This window comes from Nilaparvata lugens, chromosome 9 (assembly GCF_014356525.2).
Source record: "Nilaparvata lugens isolate BPH chromosome 9, ASM1435652v1, whole genome shotgun sequence".
NCBI classification, from domain to species: domain Eukaryota; kingdom Metazoa; phylum Arthropoda; class Insecta; order Hemiptera; family Delphacidae; genus Nilaparvata; species Nilaparvata lugens.
In genome coordinates, this window is record NC_052512.1 from 21,043,976 (window position 1) to 21,064,325 (window position 20,350).

At 34.5% G+C, this 20,350-nt stretch overlaps 1 protein-coding gene across 2 annotated transcripts in view; it reads right to left on the reverse strand.

Annotated features, from left to right (window-relative positions):
• Window positions 1-20,350, reverse strand: part of LOC111056339 (protein fem-1 homolog CG6966) — a 57,832-nt gene that overhangs the window by 26,854 nt on the left and 10,628 nt on the right. For both annotated transcript variants that reach the window (XM_039435622.1, XM_039435621.1), the window contains one exon: window positions 13,534-13,752. In XM_039435622.1, the coding sequence (XP_039291556.1) occupies window positions 13,534-13,752 (219 nt within the window). The remainder of the gene's footprint in view (window positions 1-13,533; window positions 13,753-20,350) is intronic.

The following is a 20,350-nucleotide window of genomic DNA, read 5'->3' on the forward strand; positions in this document are numbered from 1 at the left end:
ATGAATGAATGAATGAATGAATGAATTTATTTGCCAAAAAAAAAATACAAAAAAGCTTTACAAAAAATAAATATAAGTATATGCTACTGCACTTAAACCAAGATACATACATTTATTTAATTAGATATAATAACGAAATGATATCCTTTACATTACAAACAATAGTTTTAAAATGAAAATTCAATTTATGATCACATGCATAAGTACAGTAGGTGAGGCAAAAACACCGGCAAAAGGAAGATTCCTTGTGCGCCAGTGTGAGTCGTAAATCAGCTTAATCAGGGGATGTAATATATGAACTTGAATCATCATTGCAGGATGACTGTTAACGGTTGCCGGAAGATCAACAGCTGGGTTTTTTTCGTTATTTTTCGTAATAGATAAATTCTGATTGCAGATTCGTTCTCAGCGACCCCAAGTTTAGCCTGAAGGCTCAGAATGTCAACAAATTTTAAATCATTGAAAATCATCATGGAAAGTCATTAATATGGTAGTACACCACGTTTCTGGAAAATTTTTACTGGTGACTGGAGTTATTATTGATTATATGTAACACAAAAATCAAAATAATCGTGAGAAAGAAAACTGCTGATGAACGCGAATAAGACCGCCACTCCATTGTTCTATTGTCTCGGCTGCTTGGCTGAGCCTGGCTGGAGGGATCAAACAACCGACTGGATTGATCTTCCGTCTGTCCACTAGGCGGAACTACGCCGACCATTGCTGAGTGGAAGAGCTTACTGCGGCCGCTCGCATTCCCACCAACGCTGCTATTATTTGCTGTCTCAGCGCCTACTCCGAGTCAGACAAGCATCCAGCCTGCACTGCGGAGCTAGGTGCAGTGCGGAGCTAGATTGACAGCATGTTGAACCGGTTAACGACAGGGAATCCCCCGCTTAGTCAAAACCACACCACCCCATCAACTTTTCGATAATTAGAACATATTGACTCTTTCAGTCTGTCACCATAAAGTGAGAATAAGAACAGTGGTGATATGTTTGCAATGCTGAGTGACGGAGGTTCAAAGTTATTAGTGTTTGATGGTTTTAAATTTTCAAAAATATATCTATATCCATCACATTGTCTCTGTCATTGAAACAAATTCAGAAATGAAAAGTCGAAACATTAGAATGAATGATGATTGATACGATGTTGTGTTTGCTAGAACCAATTTGACAGAGATCATTCATTCAAGATGACTGTATCTTAATATAATCATGATTCTTTTAATATCAGTTAGAATGGAATTAGAGGATAGAAATATGTATCTCATTAACTTGGCTAAAATGTTGTCATAATACAGTAGTATTATGCTTGAAGCTTCCTTAGGATACTGTAGTGAATTTGAATTTCACTCCTTCAGTCGGGGAACGTAATGTCGGCTGCTAGTAAAAAGTAGAAGGAATTCTTCTCTGTGGCTGCTAGTGAGAGCGAATTGACTTCACTCGTGATGACGTCATTCACGGACGTTCACTTTGTTACGTTCAATATGTGAGTGGCAATACACATTCTGACCGCTGGGCGCAATCGGTAGATTCCCACCGTATTATGCATGTTCTCCCAATTGCTCTTTAACTCGCTTCATAACCATTGCGAAATTACAAATATTTTCGATGGTTCGATCATCAATCATCCTATCACGAGATACGCAAACATACAACAAAATTATTCGAAAGCATTTTTTTTCCCTTCAATTTAATCGTATTTCTTCTTAGGGTGCCAATCCGTTACGAATGTTGGCGATCATCATAGCGATCCGTGCTTTGTTTGCAGCAATCCGGAACAGTTGGGTAGATGTTTTGTTGAACCAGGTCCTGAGGTTTTTAAGCCACGATACCCTGCGTCTTCCTGGACCTCTTCGTCCAAAGATCTTCCCCTGCATAATTGTCTGCAGCAAACTGTATCTCTCCTCGTTTCTCATGATATGACCCAGGTATTCCAACTTACGTGCCTTGATTATGTTCATCAGTTCCAGATCCTTTTTCACCATCCTCAAAACTTCTACGTTTGTCACCCTGGCAGTCCAAGGGATTTTCATCATTCTCCTGTATAGCCACATCTCGAAAGCGTTGATCTTTTTGGTTGTGGTTTCATTAAGCGTCCAGGATTCTGCACCATAAAGGAGAACGGAGAAGACATAGCATCGCAGGAGTCTCAATTTAGTGTCAAGGGTGATGTTGTGACTTTCGAAGAAGGCACTCATGCAATTGAAGGTAGATCTTGCCTTTCCTATGCGTGCTTTTATTTCCTGTGCATTGCTCCAGTCCTCATTAATAATGGTTCCTAGATAATTGCAGTGATCAACTCTCTCAATAGCGGCTTGGTTTATGAATAGTCGGCTTCCTGTGATATTTTGTTTGCTGATTATCTAATCGTATTAACTTGTTATAACATTTCATATTTACTACTTTTTTCCCTTATACAATTCATAGTATCCAATTTTGCGTAGGCAGTAGACAGCAACTAATCGTTTGTATGTCCTACAGTAACTTTAGATAGAATTGATCAATAAGCTTCAAATTTCTAACACTTATTCTTCAAACCTTTTTACATGTCAAGTTCGTTGTAAAACAAAATTGACTCCCTGCTTCGTTCTTTTTCAGGATATAAAATAACATTGAAATTGCATAAGAAAAAAATTAATTGTGATTTAGTCTGCTGAAGAATCCATTGCATGCAATTACTACAGTTTTTCCATTCATAACATCAGCTGAGGCTATCTTGTAATTTTTGAAGAGTAATTTTTCGTTTTGATTAGGATCCTCAATGAAACCTACTGTCGAATTATTCTTGTTAGAGGAATATTCAGTTGTTTCCATGATTTTTATCAACTCTGTATGATTGAAAAATTCGGGCTTCAAAGATTACAATACAACAGTTCTTGAGCGAGTTCTACAGCTCAGGGGGTCACTAGTAACTAGCGACCTCCTGGGTTGAAGAGCTCGCTCATGAACTGTTGTATGGATCTCTGAGTCCGCAACTTGTATGTAATTATACAGAGTTGGTGAGAATCATTATGGAAACAGCTGAATATCTCTTTTACAAGAATGATATGCCAGTAGGTTTCATGGGATCCTATTCCAATTGAAAAAATCTGGTGCACTCACACAACTTTCCTTGCTCATATTTGAAACTACGATCAGACTTCTATATATGTGCATATATAATTGTTTTCAGAGTACTTTTTCCTTTGTGTAAATTGTGAAACTCGATGATTTTTTTAGTCCTCATTTTTTTAAAGTAGTCAAAACAGCTGTTCTACAGATAAAATATCTCGACTATGTGTTCTTTTTATGAACTGCGCTACCTACCTACCTCATGCACGAGAAGGATTGATTGTCCATTTATCAAGGATGGGGTGGACCCCCCATCAGTTTCCCAGAAAGGAGACTCATGCCAGTTAATAGAGCTGATAAATAACTATTCAGGGTATAAATTTGAAAAAATCTGTAAAGTAATTTTTGATAAAATCGTGAAAAACATGGTTCTTTTAGTAATTATCCGCCATTTTTCTCAAGAATATTACGGAGCTCCTGCAATTTTCCCGGAAATGAGACTCATGTCAGTCGATAGGGCTTATAAATAGCTATCAATGGTATGAATTCGAGGAAAATCGTTAGAGCAGCTTTCGAGAAAACCGTGAAAAACATGGTTTTTTAGTAATTATCCACCATTTTTCTCAAGAATATTACGGAGCTCCTGCAATTTTCCCAGAAATGAGACTCATGTCAGTTGATAGGGCTTATAAAAAGCTATCTATGGTATAGATTTGAAGAAAATCGTTAGAGCCGTTTTCGAGTAAACCGTGAAAAACATGGTTTTTTAATAATTATCCGCCATTTTTTCCGCCATATTGAATTGAATTTCATTGAATATCTTACTGTCGAATCCTCATGGTATAAGGACCTTAAGTTAAAATTTCAAGTCAATCGGTTAATTAGGAATGGAGTTATCGTGATCACAGACATACACACATTACACACACACACACAGACCAACACCCAAAAATCATGTTTTTGGAATCAGGGGGCTTGAAAAGTATAGAAAACTTGAAATTAGGGTACCTTAATTTTTTTTGGAAAGCAATACTTTCCTTACTCATGGTAATAGGGCAAGGAAAGTAAATAAACTTTCTGTCACTTCAAAACTTTTGTCCGCCATCCTGAATCCAACTTCATTTGGAATACAGCTTGATTTTGAATCCAACTTCATTTTCTCAAATGAGAGGCGTGGTCAAGTGATACATAATTGATGGCAAAACCCGTAAATCGATATCTCGAACCGTTTCAATGATCTCAACATTTAAATATACTGATAAATTTTACAAAAATGGAATAAATGAGATAATCAAGTGTTAATGGATAATCAAGTGTTAATGAACACTAATAGTAGCTTCTACTCACACATTCAACACTTTGAACTCAAAAATATGCATACCAAATTTGTCAACGTCATAGCAACTGCTATAACAAGCAGTATTATTAATTACGCGTATGTTACAGACAGGCAGACAGACGTTAACGGAAGCGAGAACTTATAAATTGAATATGTTGTGTATTATTCAGGTTTCGGCGCATAAAGTCTGTCAGTCTGTGTGATAACTCCCAAATAGCATCAGCTTTTTTATTTTCATATCCTGAAAAAGGACGAAGGAGTGAGAATAAATTTTGTTGTCCAACGAACTTGACCTGTTCGAAGAATACGTGTTCAAAATTTGAAGCTGATTGATCAATTCTTTCTAAATTATTTGTAGAACATACAAACACACGGACAACGACTTTGGCTTCTGGTAAGTCGAAAGTGAGAGCTTGCTAACGCTCGTACAATTGATTTGATAATTCCGATTGACATGTATGTAGCATTCTTCTTGAATAATTTTAGTTCAATTACAGTTCTCAGTTTGAATCAAATGACTTTCCAACACAATTACTTCCAATATTAACTTAATTTAATGGAAAGAAGTTGGTACAAATTAACGTTCATGAAGAAGGGAATGGGTCCAAGAGATTCAAATGCAAATATCAAAACAATTCAGCATGCTATCAATAGAAATTAAAAATGATGAAAAATGTCAAACATGCTTCATGCTCTTTCTTTTCCGGAAATTGGATTCAGTGAACTCAACCCCTTTTTCCAACGAGTGATTCAATTGATATGTTACTTCCAGTGATTGATCAGGACAGGACATTGTCAATCAGTGATCATTTGTCACTAGTCGAGTATTCTACTCATATCTTTGTGTTAATTTATTCTGCCGTCCTTTATGAAAAAAGTATTCTCAACAAACAGATAACCTCACAAACATGAACAACAATAACGAGCTATACGTTTCTTTTCCTTCAATTGGAAGCTATAAAGGTGTTTTTCATGGGACACTACAAAGCCATAGAACCTACGAATTGATACCAATTATTATTTCAAATCTATCAGTTTTTTACAAAAGCCTACATTTCAAAGAACGTGTGTAACATAGAAGGGGGAATATTATGTCCATTGAATCGTTAAAACGGTTCGTTGGATTGATTTGGCTTGGAAAACAACTGGACTGAATACAATTGACGGGTCGATAGTCCAATTTATTGATGGGCTTCAGAGATGTGTACGGGAAAAATGGTCAAATGATTTTTCAACAAATTCACAGGATTTCTAGTGAATCACCGATTTATATTGAACATCATTATTTGAAACATCAAAGAGAGAAAGAGAGAGAGAGAGAGAGAGAGAGAGAGAGAGAGAGAGAGAGAGAGAGAGAGAGAGAGAGAGAGAGAGAGAGAGAGAGAGAGAGGGAGGGAGCTACTAGATTCCATAATGAGATGGATTGAAAAATATAATTAGTTTGTTGCGTAAGCCTTTGAAAATTGCAATACTTTCTAAAGAAAATACAATTTCAATAGGAATCTATCTGATAATCTTCCTCAATTGGGCTAATAGATTTGGTTTTATCTTCATTTGAATTATACGAATATCGTAAGCAGCAACATTTGAATCATACAAACTATAGTCGGTTTATAGTATTTCTTTTTCATAGTATCACTTCTCTCGGTCATCAATAGTAATAAGTCAGTAATTTTCATTACTTGGAGAATGTATTTTTATATCGATTTGGGAAATAACCGTATTCAAGTTATTTTCATTGAAATATGAACAGGGTATATGACAAGGATATATAGGCATCAATGCATTGTAATAGTAATAAGCAAACACATTTGACGATTTCGTTGGAGGTTAACATTCCTGTTTTTGGTCTGTTTTGCGTTTATGCTCTGAAATTATCCAAACATTTCTATACTGAGGTCCATGTTAGCATGGCAGTGGAGAAAGATAGGAGAACAATGTTGCCGATCCTGACTATCTAGTCAATGCCTTCTTGGCATTGTTGATACAGGTTTATTAATGTGATATTAATTGCTCATCTTTGTTTAAAATGATCAATTATATTTTATTGAGCAAGAATAGCTATTTATGTATTGAAAGCGTAATGCGCGACTTTATCGCTCGCGCAAAACAGTTATCACGCGACGCGAAGCGGAGTTTTATGTACATTGAATCGATTACGAGAAGCATTACGCGCGAATTACATACAATTTTTTTTCTACAACTGCCCAAACCTGTTAATTACTTATATCGGCGGAGTTAATAATAATTCGTCTTCACTGATATCCATCATGGCTGCATAGTGCAGAACCGCTACAATTACCGACTTTTTAGGTTAAGATCTGACCTACTTTTAGCCACTGAACTCTATACTAACTGGAATGGACTAGCAACACAAAGAAAGTGAGGCAGCTGGTAAAGATAGGCAACCCGCATTGCTGTGGGATTCGTCATTTTGTAACACATTGGCTCTTATGGAAAAATGCATTGCACAGTTTCAATTTCTATTTTATTTCTATATTGTATGTCTTATTCCATGGAAGCGTTATTTTTCCTTAATTAAGCAGTTCATTGTTAACTTTTTGAGAGCAAAAATAATGAAATAGGTTGAATATGAATAAAGAAAAGATTTTTTTATTTGTGACTGCAGTAGTTTTAGTATTGTCAACTTTTCACAAGCAAGGGAATAACTTTGGGCCAGATTTCAGAGAAGCGTATCATTTATTTATTTTTATTTATTCAACAAAATAAACTGTCATCAAATGATTGGGAATGAAAAAACAGGCTCATAGTCCTTATTATTCCAATCCCGAATTTTGTTCATACACAGTCCAAAGGAGGGCTGTGTTTAATTGAAACTATTAAACACAGTCTCATATTTATTTTGATAGGATATACTATTGTTTTTTGGATTATATGATTTATTGTTAAAGGAAAGATTTATGATTTATTGTTTAAGAAAATATCTCAATTTAATAATATAGGCCTACTTACAGCAGGCTATGAATGTAGAATTAGGTAGGTGTGCATTGGTGTAATTTCAAATCATGTAAGAGTGGGAGTTTTAGAAATGAAGCGAATAATGAAGAAACATTTTATTATATTATATGACTATGATAAGCAAACAGTAAAATATGCTACATAATTACCAGAGTAAGATGAACAATTTGAAATTAAAAGGTTTCAAAAATTGATTACAATTCAGCTGATAAAAATCTCATATTTTTTAAAATAAAAGTAGGTAAATAAAATGAATTATGTGGACTCATGATGATTCAATAACACAGGATTATTGAATATATAATGATAGCAATATACTAGGTACAGTCTGATTACATTTCAAATCATGTAAGTGTGGGAGTTTCAGAAATGATGCAAAGAAATCTATGAAGAAACATTTATATTAATATTGTATTATAATTATGACCATATGATAAGCAAACAGTAAAATATGCTAAATAATTATTATAATATTGTAAATTGAACGATTATTTATTTGAATCAGAAAGGTTTCAAAAATTAATCAAAATTCAGCTGAAAGCAATATCATATTTTTCAAAATAAAAGTAGGTACCTGAAATAAATTATGTCATCTCATGATGATAACACAAAATTATTAATCTTTTTTTTTGTATTTATTCTTTTCTCAATAAGGATTAATTTGTTCTTCAACTATGTTTCTTTATTTCAGATGCTATAAAGTAGGCCTAAATTTTCAATTAGCTTAGAAACTATTTTTGTTGTGTTTGTTGTTTTTTTGTAACAAATTTGTTGTTTTATTTTTGGTCAAATAAACTGATCAATATAGAAAAAAGTATTGGAAATGTATGTAAAACAGAAAGGTTTCTTCAAATTAATTTATAGATTAAAAATGTTTGACTTACCTGTGAAATGATATTTCATTTCCTTCAACATGCCCATTCTTGCATCCAAATGCAACACAATACATCACCATTTCTCGGTCGTATTTTTATTCAATTCTATGCATTTTGCAAATACATCACAATATTCAAGAGAAAAGGTTGTGATCTAATACTGATAGCCCTAATACTCATTCAAATCCGTTTTTCAACTTTAAAAATGAAAAATCGTACTCAAGAACTGCAACAACCTGCTTAAATGTATGAGTACAAGAGAGAAGGGAATCCCACACGGTGAGCTTGTCTCACTCACTCCGCCTTACACACTTTTGGCTGTAGCTTAGCATTGGACAGCCCGTTCCAGTTAGTATAGAGTTCACTGCTTTTAGCAAGCTGCTTACCATCAGCTGATTAGCGAGCGTAAAGAAACTCTTCTGCGCATGCGCGAATGATTAGCAAGCGTAAAGTGTTTCTGAAATCAATTGTTTCCCTAGCAGTAGAATCGATTACATTTATATTAAAGTCACCCCCCACAACAAATCATATTCGGGTCGATATTTAGCTAGTGATGTTAAGAGCCTGTCAAAGTTGGCAAAGAACAAACCCAAATCACCATTTGGTGATCGATATACAGCCAATATAACAAGTCTCCGCACAGGAAGAATCACACAGGCGAATTAATTATGCAATTCTGAACAATACCCCTCAACATCAATTTCTCTAATTGGATAACAATGAAGACAAAGAAAATCTACTGCCCATGCGCCGATGGTTAGCGAGCGAAAAAGTAGATTCTCCTCAGAAATAAGCTGTTTTACGAGGAGAATTGAGTATGTAAATTCTTTTTTATGCGTAGTTGTAGAAAAATTATATTTTTCAATAATTTAATAATTAAGATGAAATATTTTGTGAATTAATTATTAATTCTACATTGTCAAAAGCCGATCTGGCAACAGAGAAAAGCGAGAGAGAGATAGCGCTATCCGCTTTGTTGAATGAAAGACAAGGATAGAAATACCATTGCTAATTAAACACTGCCATTACAACGTGGACCTCACTATATCAATATTAGCATAAAAGCAAAACCTCTAACCCCTAACCTCATATTTTACATTTAAAACATTTCCTTTTAGGTTATGTTACTATTGCTACAGACACGTATTAATTTCTGTTAAATTAATTTTTGCTTATTGATTCTCGTCATAATTTTGGGCAATCGGATGTAAGCTTATTGTGCTAATGTGGTTGGCGTGTATCCATTTTATTTACTTATTTACGTGACAACGTCTTATAAATTGATTTGCCGGGTGACACTTCAAGAAACTGCGTTACGTTCCCACGTTATGCGCTCACAATGAGAGCGAGTGAGAGCGTTCGTTTCGGTTCACGGTCGTCTGGAAAGAGCACGAATAGGAGCAGTGGCGAGCAACGCAGCAGCAACCTGGAGAGAGAGTGAAACGGAGCAATCTCATGCGACTGTGCCACTACTTAGTGAATAGGTTATGTGAATAAGTATAAGCAGAGAAAACTCCTATAATAATGTCTATCTCTATAGAAAACTCCTATAATTGTATTCTGTGGTATAAGTGAATAGGTATAAGTGTAAGTATAATAGGTATAAGTGAATAGGTTATGTTGTAGTAATCACAATGTTGTGGTAGTTTTCAATCACAAAAGTAGTATAAATCGTTTCTCAGCCAATAATAATTTGTTTAACTTGAAAAAATGAGCGCGACTTGCTATGTAAAAAATTTAATCGAGCACAGTTAGCCCGCCTAAGAGCGAGAGAGACAGAGTGATTTTGTTGAGGATGTGTGAAGGTAAAAATAAAATTTTGTTAATATGAAATTCAGTGCGAGATTCTTTGTATAAATTAATGTTTTAAATATAATTCTTTGTATAAATAAATGTTTTAAATTGTTACTATTATTTCATCCTTCTTCCTACTATAGGAATGAATATTCACATTAAAATTATTTTACCACTCAAAGTCGTTGTCACATAAAACTTTCGCCCGTATACCAACTTTACAGGCAACTATTTATTTACAGGAATGAAGACAACAAGTTTCTCCTTATGTCTCCTTGATTTAGACTGTGAGTTATTATAATACTGAGGGTGATGCCCACATGAGCTCTCAGGCTTGTGCGTAGGTAATGAGTGAGAGATGACAACTACTTTTTAGGTAGTCGGGACCGATGGTTTATCGCCGCCTCCTCCGAAAGACAGGGTGGCCGTATTCATGCCTTTGTGCTGTGTTAAAAACTTTTGGCCCCGGTTCTCTTGATTATCAAACTGGCGCGATATCACTTACTCCAACGAGCCACCCAATATAGTACTATTATTACATGAACCTAGAAAGAGTGGTTGACGTGGAAGGGGTGTAGGGGGTCGGAATGTCTCTTTCACATGCATGCATTGAAGAAAATGCACGATATCCTCCCTAGAAACATTAAATTATTATTGGTTCAATCTCTCATCTTCCCACATTTAATGTATTGTAATTCTGTTCTTAATGATATGCAAGTCACTCTGAATGATAAACTACAGCGTTGCCAAAATTATTGTCTACGTTTCGTCTACTCTCTCCAACGCCATGATCATATCACCCCAGCCCACATTGCTAGTTCAACATTGAAGCTTCCCGATCAGAGGCTTTTTCGAATAGTCAAGCTTGTTAGAGATATCTTGAAATACGGTAATCCGAACTATTTTAAAGATGATTTCAAATTTGTCTCTGAAGGTAGGAGGATAGATGCTTCACATACTAGAACCGGAGAAAGTACTTTAAGGATACCCAATCATCGAACTACTATTTTCACAAAATACTTCTTAGTCTGTGCCTGTCGTGCATGGAATACACTTCCTGTTTCTATCAGGTCTATCGAGAGCCGAGCGAGCTTCAACCTGACTTTAAAAAAACATATTTTGGAACAAATGACTGAAACTGTCCGGCCCTAGAACGATCACATGACAACCATCCCTCACCCATTCCACCAATATAAACCTTTAAACCATGTTATAGAACGAATTGTATATATATATATTATATAAACTCATGTTATTTCAATTATCCACTGCATACTGCTGTATATTACTGAAATTTGATAACCCTGATCTACTTTCAGCCTACTTCATTTTATTAATCAATTATTTGATCTTATCTACCTATATAATTATTTTACTTTATCAATTTTTTGTTTTTTTCTCTTCAATATTCATATTGATTAAAACTTTTACAATATTTCCATTAATAAATAAATCCTTAGTTTAAATAACGAAATTAACGTTTTGGTAGAGAGTTAGTGGGGAGGATATTTTAATATTCTTCCCAAAGAATGGACATTGATATGTCCAAAGCTCCGCCAATTTATGTAGATGCATAACAATATGATTATTATCTATAGTTATTATATTACAAATTGCTTTTTCATATCATATACAGTTCAATAGTTATTTTCTTAGTCTATATTATGTAAATTCATCTATAACTTTGCTGTATTGTAAGCTATTGTATATAAGTGTATAAGCCAGTATATATTGTAATCTACATAAATAAAGTACTCAATCAATCAATCACACATCATCCCCTCTCAGGGCCAGTATAGAGAGAATGTTGTAAGTGAGGGGACCGGCCGGCTACCGAGAGCAAACTCACCAAAACTCTTCCACCACCCTAAAAATTCGGACATACACAAGTTGCGCCCAGCGGTCAAATGGGAGTGATACATGGCTCCCTTACACAAGTACACTGTCCACGTAGTGACGTCATTACTGCCAGTCCCATTATTTGCCCCGCTCTCATTCACTCTCTATGTCGAAGAGATGCTTTTCGATAACCATCCGCTGTATAACAACCATTCCTCCCTATTCGCCTTATCCTTTCAAACAAGACCTCTTGCTGAATTATCTAGAAATAAGACCAGCAGACTTCTTCGCTCGCCAGCATTTTTTTATTAGATACTTTAAGGCTTGATTGAATCGGCGGTTGATTTGAATTGTGCAGCATACGGTTGCGTAATTTCCCTTTTTCATAAAAAATGGAGTAATAAAACACCATGATTAAGATATCATGATAATTTTTGTAATGGAGTCTAGTTCTTTCTGTAATTTTCTAAAAAAAATTTGAAGGAGTGAGACAATTTTTTTGAACAACGAACTCAATCTGTATAATGGTTCAAATTAATAATTTTTTCACATTGTCTCTGTCATAAAGACAAATAAAATGAAAAATCAAAACATTAGAATGAATGATTGAGACAATATGTTGCTTCAACCAATTTGACAGTGATCATTCATTGAAGATGATTCTTAATGAATGATTGATCGTACAATCATGTTTCTAGCCCAATCTTTTATTATCAATTCAAATTGAATTACAGGTTAGAAATCTGTATATCATTAAGTAGGCTAATACGTTGTCGTAATACAACGTATTGTAGTGTTTTGCTTGAAGCATCCTCGGCTGCTAGTGAGAGCGAAATCGAATCACTCATGATGACGTCATGGACGTTCAATCTATGAGTGCCCAAACACATTCTGAAAGCTGGGCAGATTCCCAAAAATTCACAGTTGTGTCTGATGTGGTGAGAGTCGAAGGTTCAAGTTATATGTCACGGCCTATACATGAAATGCTAACAATGAAAACAACAGATTTCACTCCTTGAAATGAACAAATCAGCTAAAAATAGAATTGAATTACGAAGAAGACTACAAAAAGATACAAATAAAACTATTTTTTTTTGTTTTTAAAGCGTCCCAGAGACTCTAATTAGAGTATAGGAGTTGTAACACAGAAAAAAATTACACAAAGGAACCCTCTCTACACACGAACTATTCCGTGGTATAGAATACTCCAACCATCAAAAAGCTTTTCAACTCCTTCTCAAAAACATTGATATCTTCACAATTTTTCAAATAAGTAGGAAGCCTTCTAATAAATTTGAGGCCCATATGTGTTGGTTTTTTTATCAAAAAGAGCTGTTCTATGATACAGTGAAGCATAGTCTCCTCTATTTCATGTATTGTATCCATGCGAATCAGCATTTCTAGTCATTTCTTTAACATGCATAATCACCTCATAGATATAGATACAGTATGGGACGATTAGTATGCCTAATTCTTTGAAGTGGTTCCTGCAGGACTCTAAATGTTTGATTGCTCTAACAGCCTTTTCTTGGAGCTTGAACAGCCTCTCCAAATTGTGGTGAGGGATCGAGAGCTGGATGTTAACTAACTTACACCTAATAATTGATCAATTTGAGAGAGATGTTAATAGAAGAAATGATAAGAATGTTACCATAACAGTCGACGTCGATGGTCGCTCCGAACCGGATGAGCATTTTGAGAATGTCGAGGCTGCCGGACTCTGCGCAGTCATGGAGCGCCGTATTGCCTTTGACGCTCTTGGTGTTCACTTTGGCACCGAGACTCAACAGGTATTGCGCGATCTTGTAGTGGCCCTTATAGCAGGCGATCATCAGACACGTGTGCCCATGTCGGTTCGACACCTCTATGTCTGCAAAGAATAACAATAATTTTTATTCCTTCAATGCTTGAACAATGCTATCGGAAACGTTAACTTGATAATAATACCGTACATAACTTCAGGTTTCAATCTCACAATAGTAAAACGTACATAATATAATGATAATTTATCTATACAAGGTATCATTGAATAGAATAAAGAATATACACCAAACAATATAAAGTCATATAACATAATAGAATATAGTCATTGAAAAATAAAATAAAGAATTCATCAAAAACATAAAAAAATACTGAGAACACTTATACTTAATGATATATTCTTCCCTGCTTCAATTAAAATATTTGTCAAATGATAGATTAAAGAAATGTGAAAGTGAGTGTACAGTGGATTTTGTCTAATAGGATGCGCTCTATGTTCTGCTTATAAACTTAAGTTGGTAGATTCCTGGCTAGTATAGGCAATTTATTGAATAATTTCAATGATATATGATTCGGGCTGGTTGCTATCCTATCTAATCTAGTATATGGTACATCTATTTTTGATTTGTTCCTAGTGTTAAGACTGAGAATGTCAGTTCTGCACCTATATGATCCTAAATACATTTTTATTTGTAGGAGAAGTTTGAAAGCGACCATGCTGTAAACTTGGATTTTCTGTTTTATAAATCTTGCAATCTTCTAAAAGTCTTGCAATGTTACAGATAAGCAACATAGCATATAATTCTTAGAGCCTTTTTCTGAAGCAAGAATACTTTTTGAACCTCTGGGGCGCAGCCCCACAAGACTAAACCATACATATAAAAAAGGCAAAGTAGCACATTCTCCAATAATTTGAAGTCCTTGAGACTACGAAGGAGATAAATATAACCCTACTTAATTTTGAGCAGACACTTTCAATGTGGGGATATCCATGTGAGCTTCTAATTCAATGTTATGCCCAGAAGCTTTGCAAACATATCAAATGCACAAGACTACACTATAATCTGATTGGTTTTGAAATTAATTTCTGTGGTAGATAGATATCCATATTGAATGAGAACTACTTGATATTGTCGAAACTTCTTTTTATTAAAACAATTCGAGATACTAGTTTCGATTATCATTCATTATTCTCTAGAAACCTGAGAGCTTAAACTAGCTAATTGATACATCATGGTGTATCAACCGAAACTGAAAACACTTCACTCATATGGTCTACTTCTTAAAAAATTAATAAAACAATATAAAAATCTTGAAGTACCCTTTATTTTTTAAAAACTTTAAAATAGTTCAACAACTAGTTTCGACCCTAACATAGACATTTCATCTTGAAAATAACCTATCAACCGAGAATAGTATCTCAAATTGTTGTGATAACTCAGTGGTTTTGAAATTCATATTTCCCAGCCAACAAATTGATGAATTTGATATATTTTATGTGACTATTACAGTATTTTACCATTGTGATTGTGATATGGGTTGAGAGCCATCCCAAGGTTCCTCTATTTTTATTCATCCTCTGTCTGATCATCAGATGTTTAGGATGCAATTATAAATTGAATTAAAAAATTAATCCTATATAAACGAGCAATTTCTCTTTATGATGTTTAGATGTTTGTATTTCACCGGATCTCGAAAACGGCTTTAACGATTTTCACGAAATTCAGAACATAGTAGGTTTATAATATAAAGATTCAATTGCACTAGGTCTCATCCCTGAAAAAAATCGCTGAAGGACATTAAAAGGATAATTAATATTCATCCTTGGAAAAACAGCTGATAATAATTATTTAGTCGTCTGTTGGTGATGGAAGTGAGTGAGCTAGTTCATGTGTGTGGGACTGTGTCAAAATTATGACTCAGTTGTTGAACTTTTGTAATCATTCAATCAGGTACTTAGTGCCGGTTGTAAAAATAGCCGGGTTATTTTCAATCCTGATTAATTCCAGTACATCCATCTTTTTGAAATGGTCTTCTCTGATTTGGTTCACGTGAAGTTAATCAGGATTAAAATTTAATCGGCTTTTGTGCAACTGGGCCTTTGTGAGGGAAATTTTTGCATTCCTCTGGGAATTAATCTCAATTTACTGTGATTAGATAGAACATTTCTGTATGAATGTTATTATAATTTCTTCTTTCGTAATACATTTTTTATGCTTTTGTACTCCATAGCGGAGCTCGGTCCCCAATATTGTTAGTAGACAGTTGACTATAATACTACCCATTCAAAAACATACAGAGCGAAGCTCGGTGCCCGATATTACATATTGAAATGTGATGTAAAATTATGTCTGCAATACAACAATAAATTGAATTCTTCTAAGGTTTTCATCCCAAATTCAACTATTGGTAGATAAATACTCTTATGTTTCCCTCTTTTCACTCCTAATTAATTTACTAGATGAGTTCGCACGCTGAGGATGGGTTGCAGTGCTACGAAACGCGTCCGAACTTTAGAAAAGAGTGAATCATGGAATTATTTGATACATCGACTATTACAAAGACATATTGTGAAAAATCACATTTCGAGAAAACGTTGGATATAAACTGGAATCCGCTACTAATATTAATAATCAATACCCTTTGTTCTGTACACTGAGATATTTTACAAGGGGATCGAGTCACTCCCCGCCACCCCACTGAGCGCAAAACGCAGAGGCTGCTTGCTAAACCACCCCACCCTACTCAACCAATCTATTGTTCCGTCAGCCCCACTGGGCAATCCAAATGATTGTTTCGCAGATGAAGTGAATCAGCCTACACCTACTGGAATTTAATAATCAAAGTTCAGTTATTAAACTGCTTGGACTTGAACACCTTTATTGGTGTATTATTCGAAGGCAATAATAAAGTTGTTTCTTTTCATTTCATATCTTTAATTTATCAGATAGGATGAGAGACAAGCGCTTGTAATATTGATTCGCGTCAGCTTGGAACCAACCTGAAGTTATTGAATCTCTTCTCATCTCACACTTATTACTCATATAAAGCTCAGAGCTAATTCTATTGCAGCAAAATTGTATTGCACTTATAATCCATAACGTTTCTATAAACCGTTGTACGTTCAACAAAAACATTTATCATTGATAAATTATTTTTCCAATTGTTATATTCCATCAATGTAATTGGAATTAATTCATTTTTTTGAAGAACTCATTCCCAAGATTTGAAATAAAATGAACATGGAAAATTCAAATAATAGAGGACATTGTGACAGGTAGTTTTTGATATCGCTCCGGAGTACAAAAGCATAGAAGGGTAGTTTATAATATTTATTTATTGATACACAGAACACAACCCAATTTTCCAACATTTTAAAACAGAAAAGTTAGAATTTAGATTTTTCACGAACAAAATTTAATAACACTCACTAATCACTTAGAACTTTAAAATAATGATTAGCTTTGAAAATTTTGATTTAGGTACTCTAATTTAAATAAAAAATAATGGTTCTTGAATAGAGTTATATCGTTGGACATGTCAACAAATCAGATAAGGTTGATCAAGTCGGTTTATCTATATTGCCAGATAATACTTTTCGTGAGATCCGCTGATTGATTGCAAAAGCTCAACAGCTCAACATAATATTCTGTCTCTCTCCCACACAGGCACTCGCATCTTCCGTTATCAACAGACGACGAAATCATCATGTATTTTTCCAAGGAAGAATAATTATTATCTTGCATGTCCTTCAGCGAGTTTTCCCAGGGATGAGACCTAGTGCAATCAAATTTTCTAATCATAAACCTACTATGTTCCAAATTAAGTGAAAATCGTTGAAGCCGTTTTCGAGTTCCGTTGGACATAAATATATCCTATACTATTGAACGAGCATCTTCTGTTTAGATGTTTATATGTTTGTATTTCACCGGATCTCGGAAACGGCTCTAATGATTCTCACGAAATTCAGAACATAGTAGGTTTATAATATAAAGATTCGATTGCACTAGGTCTCATACCTGGGAAAACTCGCTGACGGACATTAAAAGGATAATTATTATTCATCTTTGGAAAAACAGCTGATAATAGTTATTTCGTCGTCTGTTAATGATGGAAATGAGTGAACGAGTTCATGTGTGTGGGACTGTGTCAAATTATGACTCAGCTGTTGATCTTTTGTTATCATTCAATCAGGTACTTAGTGCCGGTTGTAAAAATAGCCGGGTTATTTTCAATCCTGATTAATTCCAGTACATCCACCTTTTTGAAATGGTCTTCTCTGATTTGGTTCACGTGAAGTTAATCAGGATTAAAATTTAATCGGCTTTTGTGCAACTGGGCCTTTGTGAGGGAAATTTTTGCATTTCTCTGGAAATTAATCTCAATTTACTGTTATTAGATAGAGCATTTCTGTATGCATGTTATTATATTTTCTTCTTTCGTAATAAATTGTTTATGCTTTTGTACTCCAGAGCGAAGCTCGGTCCCCGATATTAACCATAAACCCATATAGCCAAATAGATATATAGATATTGCTCGCTTAATAAAATAGTATTAATATAATAGGATTTCAACTTGGATTGATGACGAGACCAAAACTAATCAGTCTATTATCCTGATTATCCTGGTATTCCATTCACTATACGGCAATAGTTTTCCTTTAGGTAGAGCTCCCTATTGAATTCTATATTATTGGTACATGAGATCAAAGGCTTTGCACCAGAATGATCAGGTTTATTAATTTCCACGAAAGATGTAATATTGATCATAACTCATAATACAGTAGACATTCCAGTTCCATTGATGTAAAACCCAATTATTGATCCCGACATGTGTATTATGCTTCCAGTAAGCAAATCCTATTGACATTACAATTTCAAAGGCGGGCAATGTTTTGACGGGCATGATATCGAATACCAAGGAATAGAATGCTCGATGACGTCAGCATCATGGGTAGGAGAGGATGGATCTTTCAGTCTCGCTACGAACGCTTTTCCACCAAACATCCCTCCTCACGTTCCAACTCGACTCTGACTAGGCGGCTGACCTAGCTATAGTGAGGTTCACGTTATAACGGCAGTGTTTGATTAGCAATGGTATTGCTATCCTTGTCTATCATTCAACAAAGCAGATAGCGCTATTTCTTTCTCGCTTTGCTCTGTTGCCAGATCGTCTTTTAGCAATGTACAATTAATAATTAATTAACAAAATATTTCATCTCAATTATGGAAATTCATTATGAAATAATAGAAAAATATAATTTCTTTCTTAATAAAATATAATTGATTATTTTGAACGAGAAAGAACTGTTAATATTACATTAATAAGCCTGTATCAGCTACCGTCTATAGAAGACATTGACTAGGCAGAGGATCGGCAATGTTGTTCTACTATCTTTTTCCACTGCCATTATAACGTGGACCTCACTATAATCACTGCACACCTCAAAATAATAGAAAACCCAAGAAAATTCAAAAGCGCCGTTGAAAACTGGATTTTTATCTTGAAGACATTGTATAGAAAACATAATTTCGAAAAATATGTGAGTCAATTTACCTAATGCATTTGCACCCCACCCAAAATTTATCAAGCTGCTGCTACAAACACCTAGTACAAGGGTTTCCCATAGGTGAGTGGGTTAATTATGGAAGAATAACATTTTCTCTACTTCTGTTGTGAATGTTATATTCTATAATGTTTTTCTTTTTTTGTAAATGTTATTGTATAATTTTTAAATAATATCGGGGCACCGAGCTTTGCTCGTTATTTATTTATTGATAAACAGAACTCAATTCTTTAAAATGATTGGGGAAGGACTAACAGGCACAGCCCAAAACTGTTTCTTCCCCGAATTTTGATTTATATACTATAAATATTCCATAAAGTAGGTTATGTTCCATACACTTGAATTCAGGTGAAATTTTCAGTCCAAATATTTAAAAACATAGAAGTTCTAATTTAGATTGTTTACATACCAAATTGAATAACAAAATAACACTCACTAATCACTTGAAACTGTAAAAAATAATGATTAACTTTGAATATTATGATATATACCATATCTCATGTCAACAAATCAGATTACTGTATTTTGATCGAGTCAGTTAAAAATTATAGATTTCTCGCGAGATACGGTAAGCTAATTGATTACACAGCTGATCTCCCACACAGGCACACGCATCTTCTGTTATCGACAGACGACGAAATCATCATCTGTTTTTCCAAGGATGAATTATCCTTTTCATGTGCTTCAGCGAGTTCTCCGAGGGATGAGACCTAGTGCAATCGAATTTTTATATCATAAACCTACTATATTCCAAATTTCGTGAAAATCGTTAGAGCCGTTTTCGAGATCCGTTGAACATAGATAACCAGATAGAAAAATAGAAACAGATATACAGAAATTGCTCGCTTAATATAATAGGATTATGATTATATATTTTCATAATTTCATTGCTTGTTTTATTTCAAAGGAAATGAAATTTATTTATCACTAGCTGGTAAACTGTGCTCCGCAAGGGTCGAATTCTAAACTTGACATAATGAAATCTTGAAGAATTTGAAATCGGCTTATAAACATTCTTAAATTAAGAATCGTCATGCAAAATTGCAAGTTAATCAGTTCAGTAGTTCAGAGGTGATAATGCGACATTCGTTTATTTTCTATCCCGTACATGAATGAGTTAATTGCTTTCTTCATTATATTA